The sequence below is a fragment of the Bolinopsis microptera genome, chromosome 4 (assembly GCF_026151205.1).
Source record: "Bolinopsis microptera isolate Bmic1 chromosome 4, MBARI_Bmic_1.0, whole genome shotgun sequence".
Lineage (NCBI taxonomy): Eukaryota > Metazoa > Ctenophora > Tentaculata > Lobata > Bolinopsidae > Bolinopsis > Bolinopsis microptera.
Window position 1 is genome coordinate 14,674,409 of NC_087075.1, and position 12,481 is coordinate 14,686,889.

Consider the following 12,481-nt stretch of genomic DNA (forward strand, 5'->3'; position numbering starts at 1 on the left):
CTGCTCGGGAATTGGGGACCATGACAATTGTGAATACACTTGTATGTGTCATGTCAAAATATCTGACAACTGACACAATATTGCTGCTCAAATGTCAATGTTTGTTATCTACAAAGTAATTTGATATCCAAAAAGCCTTAAAATCTCAAGATATAAGTGGCATAATTTTATTAAACCTTGTAATCATCGCCATTCATTATATACGTTGCGTTATTTTCCCTTGTACGAAATAAACTTGCTTTCCTCAAGAAAACCCTCATCAAAATTCTATTAATAGCTCAGTTTAATGATATTTGAAGAGTGAAAGTGGGAGTAACGAACTAAAGGAGGCTGCAGAAGTAGGAATTCTGTTGCAGCTATGGATTGGTTTGGTATCGGGTAAGTTTGTTATGTTCATTTACAGTAGCGTGTTAAATAACATTATTTATGAAGGAGCGTGTTAATGCTATTTAACACCAATTTTAACATGTAGTAAGTTGTTGTTTATGGATACTGAGTTAAACATAGTGTATGTTGAATTGTAAACATTTTACACAAGTATAAATTTAGATTCTGTTTGTTCTCAGTCATATTATACAATTGGTTAAAGTGCTTTCTATTTACAAATTAGATAATGCATTAAGTAAAATATCTGTTAATTACGTTGTCGGAGAGTACAGTTTACTTGTTCATATTACACATTTGATATGTGTGTTACACACAAATCATTTATAATTTCATCACATTATCATAACCATTTTTGCTTTTGCACTTGGTAAACGGTCCCCTGACTGCACACGTTCCTATGATGCGCGCAAGGGTCTACATCTTCAATATACACATAATAATAATAGTAATAATAATTTTATTGGTTTTTACATATTATATTAACATATATTAACATATATTAACAAACGGAATCTCGATAATTTTACCAAGCTACGTAATCATTAGTCATTACTCATATCTATGTTTTTGAACAAAGGCATTACGTAACGTAATGCCTTGGTTCAAAATCATAGTTGTCAGAATCGTTACGTAACTGTGTAACCTCTCTGTCAGTTGATACTGAATTAGAGTTGGCAACTAATTAATTAATTAATAATTAATTAATGTCTGATTTCTCTTTTCTACTCCACATTCCTATGAACTAAATAGTTCGAACTTTGTTGTCCTAAATTGTGTCAGCTCCTACTGCCGAGTTGAGTGTACAAAATTTCTCTGGAAAAGTTACTATCTGTCTTCTCATTTTGCAATTTTGTACCTTATTCCTTATTTTTATTACTTCCGCTTTTGATTTAACTGAGTTATAGAGTAAAAGAACTTTGGACATTTCAGCGATCAAACTTAAAATATTATAAAATACATGTTAACTGACATATTATAACATAGCAATTATAATTTATATACTACATTACATTATACTGAGTTATTCGCCATAAGCTGTTAAACGACGATATAGTGGACACATCTATTACCTCACAAATTCTTGTTACATTAGTTGTGTCGGAATGTTAACTAACATTATTTATGAAGGAGCGTGTGCGGAATGTGCGGAATGTCACGTGATTACCGTCTAAACTCTAACCGTATTAGAATGTTTCTTTTAAATTACACTACCGATATTATGCAGTTATGCGCATATAAAGTTTACTGTTTTAAAGACATCGGATTGTTGAATATAAGCTAGACTTAGCTTTAATAAGAGGTTTTATTGTTACAAGAATCACTACATAACAGTACTTACAACTTTACAAGCTAGACTAACTTGCATTAACTGATTTACATTTTACATTAACTGTCCTTACTGCCATGGACATAATTATATAAGCTATAACATACAGTTCATTTTTATAAAATAATTAACGTAACTCTAATTAAAGTAATATCATGAGGAGTCAGGACGCTATTAACAATACAACACACCCGCACGGGGGGGGGGGGGGGGGGGGGGGGGGGGGGGGGGGGACAACACACCCGCATCATCTTTAGCTACAGTTCTACAGCTATTTGTAGTGGTTGTAATACTATAAAAGTGTATACCTGTACAATATAACATACGTACCAGGACACACTCCACACTACCAGGACACACTCCACACTACCAGGACACACTCCACTTTCCAAAGGGCCACTCCACACTACCCGGACCCCCAAATTTCCCCCCTACCAAAGGGGAAAACCCCCACATACCCGGGGCACACTTCCCCACTACCAAGGGGCACCCTCCACATCCAGGAAACACTTTCCCCACTACCCCGGAAAACTCACCAAAAAAACCAAAGGGCACCTCCCATACCAGGACCCCCCCCACCAAAAAAAAAACCCCCAAAACTACCAGGACACACTCCCCCAATACCCGGACCCCCACTCACTACCAGTTCACCAATTTCCCACTTTCCAGGACACACTCCACCCCTACCAAAGGGCAAAACTCCAAACTACCAGGACAACTCCACCCCTCCAGGAAAACCCCCTCCACCAAATACCAGGACACAAATCCCACTACCCGGACACAATCCCCACTACCAGGACACATCCACCTTAAAAGGGGCCCCCCCACTTAAAACACTAACCCCCGGAAAACAAAAACCCCACTACCGGGGCACACTCCAACCTACCGGACACCCCTACCAGGAAAACACTCCCCTACCGGAAAACTCCCCACTTCCAGGAACACCACACTACCAGGAACACTCCACACTTCCCCGGGACCCCCCTCCAAAACTACCAGAAACTTACAAAACTAAGGGGCACAAACCCCCCCTACCAGGAAAACACTCCCACACCAGGACAACTCCCAAAATTCCAGGACCCCAAATCCCACTACCGGGGCACACTCCACAAATTTCCAGGGGCCCAAATACCCCGGGCACACCCCCACACACCAGGGCAACCCACACACCGGGAAAACTCCAAATACCAGGACACCCCTCCCCCACTACCAGGGGCACACTCCCACTACCAGGGAAAACTCCACCACCGGACACACTCCACACTACCGGGGCCACCCTCACCAAACCCGGGAAAAATCCACACTTTCCAGGACACAAATACCCCACTTTCCCGGGCACACCCCACATACCAGGGCACACTCCACATTTCCCGGGCACAAATCCCCCACTACCAGGACACATCCACACTACCCGGACACCCCTCCACAATACCCGGACACATCCCATACCGGACACACCCACACTCCCCGGGGCCCAAATCCACATACCAGGACACACTCCACATAAACCCGGGGCACAATACCGGACACACTACGGGGCACACTTTCCCCATTCCCGGACACACCCACACTTCCCGGAACACTCCACCTTTTCCCGGGGGCCACTCCACATTTCCCGGACCACATCCAAAACTACCGGCACAATCCACAATACCCCGGGGAAAAACTCCCCCTTACCCGGAACACTTCCCCACTACCAAGGGGCACATCCCACAACCAGGACACATCCAAATACCAAGGGGGCCCAAATCCCCCCTACCAGGACACATCCCCATAAAAGGACACACTCCCCCAAATTTAAACCCGGAAACACTTCCAGGGGCAAATCCCCAATCCCCGGACACACTCCACTACCAAAGGGCACACTCAAACCCCCAGGGGGAAAAACTCCACCTACCAGGACCCCCCTTTCCCGGGACAAAAATCCACACTACCAGGGGGCCACTCCACACTACCCCGGGGCACCCTCACCCCTACCAGGGGGCACATCCCCATTTTTCCCCGTAACACCCCACACTTTCCGGAAACCCCTCCAAAATACCCGGACCCACTTTTCCCCTTCCCCGGGCACACTCCCCCACTACCAGGACAAATCCCCCCCTCCAGGACACACTCCCCCACTTCCGGACACAAACCCCACACCAGGACACCCCTCCACACACCAGGGACAACTTTCCCCACTTCCGGGCACACTCCACACTCCCCGGGGAAAAAAATCCCATCCCCGGGGGGCATCCACACTACCAGGAACAACCAGGACCCCACTCCCCAAAACCAGGCACACTCCACCCAATTTCCAGGCACATCCACCCCTTCCAAAGGGCAACTCCCCCACTACCAAAGGGCCAATCCACACTACCAGGAACACCCACATACCCGGGGGCAACTCCCACTTAAAAGGACCACCCACATACCAGGACAAAACTCCACCCCCACCGGGAAAACTTCCCCGGACCCAACCCCCACCTTTCCAGGAAAACATCCCACTAACCCCGGCACACTCACACTACAGGAAACCCTCCACAAATACCAGGGGCACCCCTCCCCCATACCCGGACAACTCCCCAACTTTCCAGGAAAAAACCTCCACATTTCCTCCACTACACTACCCGGACCAATCCAAAACTTCCCCGGACACACTCCCCCCATTAAAACCGGGGCAATTTCCCCAACCAGGGGCCCCTTTCCCCAAATACCAGGGACACCTACACACTACCAGGACACACTTCCCCCATACCAGGGGCACCAAATCCACAAAAAGGACACACTCCACAAAATACCAGGACACAATCCAACTACCAGGAAAAACTCCACATAACCCGGGGGCAAAACTCCACACTACCCCGGGGCACATCCCCCCCAATACCAGGACCAAAACTCCAACTACCAGGACACATACACAAACCGGACACACTCCCCATACCAGGTCACATACCCGGACACACTCCCCATACCAAGGGGCCCCAACCCACCTACCAGGGGAAACCCAACCCCCCCACTACCGGGGGCCCCACTAAAACATACCCGGGGTACTCCACCCCTTTCCAAAGGGCAAAAACTCCACATACAGGGGCACCCCTTTCACCCCTACCCGGACCCTCCACCCCTACCAGGGGAAAAACTCCACATACCAAGGGGAACCCCTTTCAACTTCCCGGGGCACAAATCCACAAATTACCAGGGAAAACCCCTCCACAATCCAGGGAAACATACACACTTTCCGGAAACCCCTCCACACTTTTTAGGGGGCAAACTCCCCCAAAAACCAGGCACACTCCACACCAGGACCACACTACCAGGACACCCCCTCCACACCCAGGAACACACCCAAATTCCCGGACCCCTCCACACCAGGCACACTCACCCCCTACCAGGACACATCCACACTTCCGGACCACCCCACTTCCCCGGACACACTCCCCACTTTCCGGACTCCCCCCACACTACCAGGACACATTTCCCCAAAACCAGGGCAACTACACCTTTCAGGGGGCACACTCCACACTTTCCCGGTCACAATACCCGGACCAAAACTCCACACACCCGAAAAAAACCTTCCCCCAATACCAGGACCCCCACTCCCCACTACCAGGGGCCCCACTACCCTACCAGGAACCCTCCACATACCGGAAAATCACCTCCCCACTACCAAAAAAACCCCCCCCCCCCCCAAGGGAAAACCCCACTACCAGGGGCCCACTCCACCTTAAAGGGGCACAAATCCACACTTACCAAAGGGGGACATCCAAAACTAAGGACACACTCCCATACCAGGACACCCCTCCCCCACTACCAGGGGCCCACTTTCCCCATACCAGGGGCCCTCCCCACTACCAGGGAAAACTCCACCTACAGGGGCCCCCTCCCCCACTACCGGACCCCACTCCCCACTACCAGGACCCCACTCCCCAAATACCCGGACAAACTCCAAAACTACCCGGACACACTCCCCCCCCCCAAAATTCCAGGGGGGCCCCACTTTCAAAAATTTCCAGGGGCTTTACTCCACACTTCCCCGGGGCACACTCCAAAACTTTCCAGGACACACTACACATACCAAAGGGGAAAAACTCCCCACTACCAGGAACATCCCTTTCCAGGACACCCCTCCCCACTACCCGGGGGCACCCTCCACTACCAGGAAAACCCCCCACCCCTACCCGGACACACTCCACACTTCCCCGGGGCACACTCCACATTCCGGAAAAACTCCCACTACCAGGACCCCTCCCCCCAACCCCGGGGCAAACTCCCACTTTTTAGGGGCAATCCGGACCCCCTCCCCCATACCAGGGAACCCCGCCACCCCTCCAGGGGCACACTCACACTACCCCGGCCCATCCACAACCCGTACCACTCCACATACCAGGACACACTCCCCACAACGGCACACCACACTACCAGGGGAAAAACCCCCACTACCCGGACACACTCCCCCTACCCGGACACACTCCACACACCCGGGGCACACTCCAACTACCCGGACACATCCCATACCAGGACACATCCCCATCCGGACCACACTCCACAAAATACCAAAGGGAAAAAAACCCCCACTACCCGGGAAACCCCCTTTCCCCCTACCAGGGGCCCACTACCAGGGGCACAAATCCCACTTTCCAGGACACACTCCCCCAAAATAAGGGGGCACATCCACCCTACCCGGACACTCCACACTACCCGGACACAAATCCCCCACTACCCGGGCACACTCCCCCTAAAAAGGGGGGACTCCCACAACCGGACAACTCCAAATCCCGGACCCCAAATCCACACTACCCCGGGCACACTACCAGGGCACACTCCCCACTAAGGGAACCCCCCCACACTACCCAGGGGAAAAAATCCACCTACCCGGCACACTCCCCCACTCCGGAACCCACTCCAACTACCCGGACAACTCCCCACTACCAGGACACAAATCCCCCACTTCCCGGACACACTCCACCTACCGGACACACCCCCACACTACCCGGACACACTCCACACTACCGGACCAAAAATTTCCCCACTACGGCCAACCCCCACATACCCGGGGCACAAATCCCCACACCCGGAACCCTAAAACCCCTACCCGGGGCACATCCACATTTCCAGGTCACATCCACACTTTCCCCGGACCACACTCCCACTACCCGGACACACTCCACACTTAACCCGGGGCAATAACCCACCCCTTACCCGCACACTTTCCCCCCCCAAACCCAAACACCCAACCTTTCCCCATTTTCCGGACACACTCCACACTACCCGGACACACTCCACACTACCAGGACACACTCCCCAAAATTTTCCGGACAAAAACTCCCCACTACCGGAAACCCCTCCCCCTAACCCGGTCCCCCATACCAGGACCACTCCACCCCACCAGGAACATCCACACTAAAAGGGACACTCCACACTTTCCGGGGGCCACCCCCACACTCCAGGGGGCACACTCAAAATACCAGGAACCCCAATCCAAAACTACCAAGAACACTCCCCCTACCGGGGGCAAAACCCCACCCCTTCCGGACACATTTCACATACCCCGGGCCACATCCACAAATACCAGGTCACATACCGGACACATTTCCCACTAAAAGGGGGCACCCCTCCCCACTACCAGGGGCACACTCCCCACTACCAGGGCACCATCCCCACTACCAGGAACCTCCCACCCACCCGGACACACTCCACCCCTACAGGGAAACCCCACCCTACCGGAACACCCAACTACCCGGGGGCACAAATCCCCAAATTCCCGGACACCAACCCCACAAAAAGGGGAAAATACCCGGGGCAATACACACCAGGACACCTTTCCCCACTACCCGGACCATACACATTCCAGGACACCTACCCCACTACCCGGGGGCACTAAAAAGGACCATCCAAAACTACCAGGAACACCTCAACTACCCGGACACACTCCAAAAAACCCGGACACATCCACACTACCCGGGCCATACCAGGAAAACACTCCCCATACCCGGACACACCTCCAAAAACTAACCCGGAAAAACTAACCTACAGGACACACTCCAAACTACCAGGGCCCACTTCCAGGACACCCCTCCACCCCTTTCCCGGACCCCAAAACCCCAAACCCCTAAAGGCAACTCCCCACTATCCGGACACAACCACACTTCCCGGACCAAATCAAAACTTACCCGGAAAACACTAAACCCGGGCACATCCCCCACTTCCCGGGGGCCTTACCCCACTCCAGGAAAAAAACACTCCCCCATACCAGGACACCCTCCACCACCAGGACCACTACCCGGGAAAAACTCCCCACTACCAGGGGGCCCCTCCCCCTACCGGGGCACACTACCAGGACCCCCATTTACATACAGGACACACCTAACACTTTCCAGGACCACTCCACTACCAGGACACAAATACCACTACCCGGGAAACCCCCACTTTAAAACCCACCCGGGGAAAAACTCCACACTTCGGGGCACCTACCCGGGGCAACTCCAAAACTACCAAAGGGCACACCCCCCCTCCGGGGCCCCTCCACAATTTCCAGGGGCACCCCTTTCCCCCCTACCCGGACACATCCAAAATACCAGGGCCCCACTACCCCACTACCAGGACACACTCCCAAAAACCAGGGCACACTCCCCATTCCAGGGGCCCCCATACCAGGACCAAAATCCCCAATCCAGGACACACTCCCATACCGGCACATCCACACTCCCCCGGACACACTGCACACTTTCCCGGACCCATCCCCCATACCGGACCACCCCTCACCCACCCGGACCCACTTCCCGGGGCCCTTTCCGGGAACCCCTCCCCATACCGGGGAACCCCTCCACACTACCAGGACACCTACACACTTTCCAGGAAAACCTCCCCACTAACCCGGAAAACACTACCCGGCACACTCCAACTACCGGAACCCCAATCCCCCTACCGGGGCACACTTTCCCCCTACCCGGACACACTAAACCCGGACAATCCCCCCTACCCGGGGCCACCCACACTACAGGAACACTCCCCACTACCGGGGCACACCCCACACTACCAGGGGGAAATCCCAACTACCGGAACCCCCCCCCACACTCCAGGACAACCCTCCACACTACCAGGGGCACCCCTCCACATACCGGACCACTGCCAATACCAGGACACACTCCACCTTCCCGGACCCCAATCCACACTTTCCGGCCCCAATTAAACCCGGGGCCCCCAATCCCGGGGCACCTCCAAAATACAGGGGCACACTCCCCCTACCAGGACCCACTCCACCCCTTTCCCGGACAACTTCCCCAACTACCAGGACACACTCCACACTACCAGGACACACTCCACACTACCAGGACACACTCCACACTACCAGGGGGAAAACTCCAAAACTTCCAGGACACACCCAAACTTCCCGGACACCCCCTTTTACACTTTCCCGGGGGCACACTCCCCCTTTCCGGGCCCCAAATCACACTAACCCGGACACACTCCCCACTACCAGGGAAAAATCCACTACCCCGGGGGACATACCAGGAACCCCCCAAAATACCGGACAAACTTAAAAATACCCGGGGCACACTCCAAACTACCAGGGGGGGAAATCCACAATACCAGGGGCACACTAAAACTAACCCGGACAATCCCTACTTTCCAGGACACACTACCCGGGCACACTCCCCACCCACCCGGACACACTCCCCCCCTTACCAGGCAAAACTCCCCCACTACCCCAGGGGCCACTACCCGGACCCCACTCCCACTACCCGGGGCACACTCCCCATAAGGACACCCCTCCACACTTCCCGGACACATCCAACTACCCGGAAATCCACACTTTCCAGGGGCACACTCCCCCTTCCCGGGGGCAACTCCACAACCCGGACCCACTCCCCTACCAGGGGCCCCACTGCACACTACCCGGGGGACACTCCCCCTACCAGGACACACTCCACATCCAGGGGGAAAACTTCCAGGAACATACCCGGGGCACACTCCACACTACCAGGGAAAAACCCCCCTCCCACCCCCAATACCAGGGGGCCCCCAAATCACCTACCCGGGGCACACTTTCCCCATTTAAAGGGCAACTCCCCACACCAGGACAACTCCCACTACCAGGGCACACTTTCCCACTACAGGACACATCACACTCCCGGACCCCATCCCATACCAGGACACACTCCACATACCAGGACACACTCCCCCCTAAGGGACACCCCTCACAAATAAGGAAACCCCCCACATACCAGGGGGCACACTCCCCCCCCCAGGGGGGGGGGGGGGGGGGGGGGGGGGGGGGAGGGGGGCACATCACCCCTACCAAGGGGCACACCCCAAATACCGGAACATTTCCCATACCAGGACACACTCCACACTACCAGGAAACCCCAACCCCTACCCGGCCCCATCCACCTACCAGGGGGCCCCTCCACACTACCCGGACACACTTTCCAAAACCAGGACACATTTTTTTTCCCCAAATACCAGGACACACTAAAACCCACCCGGGGGCACCTCCCCCAAATCCCGGACAAAATCCACCCCCTTCCCAGGGGAAAATTTCCCCATACCAGGGGCCCATCCCCCAAATCCCGGACACATCCACACTTTCCGGAACACTCCACATACCCGGACACACTCCCACTACCCGGGGCCACTCCAACTACCAGGGGCCACTCCCCCTACCAGGCCCACTCCACATACCAGGAAAACCCCCACATTCCCGGACACACTCCCCACTCCAGGGGCACCCCTCCAAAACTACCAGGGGCCACTCCACAATACCAGGACCCCACTCCACATACCAGGACACACTTTCCCCATACCAGGGACAAAACTCCCGAAAGTGTAAAGTTGAACTTAAAAGGGTTTCCCCTGTCACTGCACAAACAAAAAAAATACATGTAATTTTATGGGACATATTTACTTACACTAAGTAAATTTTAAAGGGACACTTATTTGTTTTTTGAAACACCAAAACAGTGGGCCCTTTTAAAATTATATACGTGTGAGAGGGGGGGGGATACTCGAAATCAAATTTGTATTTGTCACGGTTTTTAAGGTTTGGGGGAATCCACATGAGGTGTGTTGGTTATTGTACCCGTTTAATAACGGGGGGGGGGGGGGGGGGGGGGGGGGGGGGGGGGGGGGGGGGGGGGGGGGGGGCTTTTAGGTTTTAACCCCCCGGGTTCCCTTTAAAGGGTTTAAAAAAAAGTGCAAAACCAAATAGAGCACTTTGGTTTTTTAAAAGGGAAATTTCTTGTTTTTTTGTTCCATCATTGTTTTGTATTAAAAGGTTTAAAAATTTCATTCAAAAAATTTAAAGATCCCTTTTTGGGGCCCATATACATTACTTTTTGGGTTTGAAAAAACAATAAACAAAAGGGAGGGCACTATTTAGATTTTAAAAAATTTATCGATAGTGCATCTGACCAGAAAGACGAACAATCCGGTAATTGTTCGGTGAAAAGTTAAATGTACGATTCCATATTCATTGCATCTAAATGGTGTCTAACCACAACAGAAATTTAGATTATCATAATATTTTAATGGTTTTCTACTACAGATTTGTTTCAATATTTTACGACAGTCATTTTAACAAAGATTATGTTAAATCGTTAATTTTCTTCATCACCACACTCAAAATGTAAATTTCCCAAATTCAAAATTTCGTCACAGTTAAATTGTCTGAATTATCAACCGGCTGTGTACACCCACGTGACCCACCACATGACACGTGACCCACCACGTGACACTAAACCAGAACCACGTGATCAGCTAACAAACTGATTGACAAGCCATTAAACGTGTTTTATTCAACCTAATTTTCAATATCCTTCCTGTTTATACCGAGGATTCGCGTCATAATTAAATCATAATTATGTAATTATGATTTAATTATGATCTCCGAAATTATCTAATTAGTGGTTGTGTTACACTTGTCAAATATTCAGCAATCTTTATCTCCGCATTATAGTGTCGTTACATCACCAGTCGCATCTAAAACCATTGAATCATTGATATTAAAACCATTTTTTTGTTTTTTCTGATTGTTTTGTTATATTTATCACACTCTTGTCCATCAAGGCTTCACTTCTTCACACTACCTGTAAAACAGACAGGACATCTGAAATATTGAACAAACGGGAACAAACGGGACAGCCTTAGTTCTTACACTCTTCACGTTATCGTGCTCGGGTACACGAAATTATGAGGTATTATATTAAAATAATTATAGTAATTACATAAGAACCATTGAATCCGAACTAATTTCAAATATTCTACATTTTCCGGCTCACAGCTGGTTACTTCGATGGATCTAGAGTTCATTATCTTATTTATTTGTCCTCTTTTTTGTTCTGGTCGTTTGTTATTGTTTTCAATGTTCTGCCCAAAATACACACTTTCAAAGAGATGCATAGTTATTAGTTATGGTCGTAGTCTCTATTTGTGGGGGGGGGGGGGGGGCTAAGTTTCCAAATAATTTCTCAAACCACCCCGTCTAATATACAATAGCCTAAATACGCTTCAAACATCGCATTTCACATTCGTCCAATTGCAACATACAAATCTCCAGATCGAATTAAGCGGAGATTGAGAGGATATAGATATTTTAATTCAACAACATTGTTTTTTATACTGTCACAGAATATTTACCATTACTTAACGTTTACCATAGCTGATCTCTCATTGCACGACGATAAAAGCATATTTATCGTACACAACAAATGTCTGTTATTATTAAATTATCATAAATCACTGTTAATTCGAGTCATGTGAGGCCGTGACCGGCGTGACCCTGAAATT

General features: G+C 50.9%; 1 protein-coding gene across 1 annotated transcript in view; it reads left to right on the plus strand.

Moving 5' to 3' along the window:
- Positions 1-207: 207 nt before the first annotated feature.
- The window catches only part of LOC134814240 (uncharacterized), a 324,724-nt gene continuing 312,450 nt past the window's right edge, over positions 208-12,481 (plus strand). Inside the window, exon 1 of the mRNA XM_063822319.1 lies at positions 208-378. Coding sequence (XP_063678389.1) covers positions 359-378 — 20 coding nt within the window. The 5' untranslated portion in view covers positions 208-358. The remainder of the gene's footprint in view (positions 379-12,481) is intronic.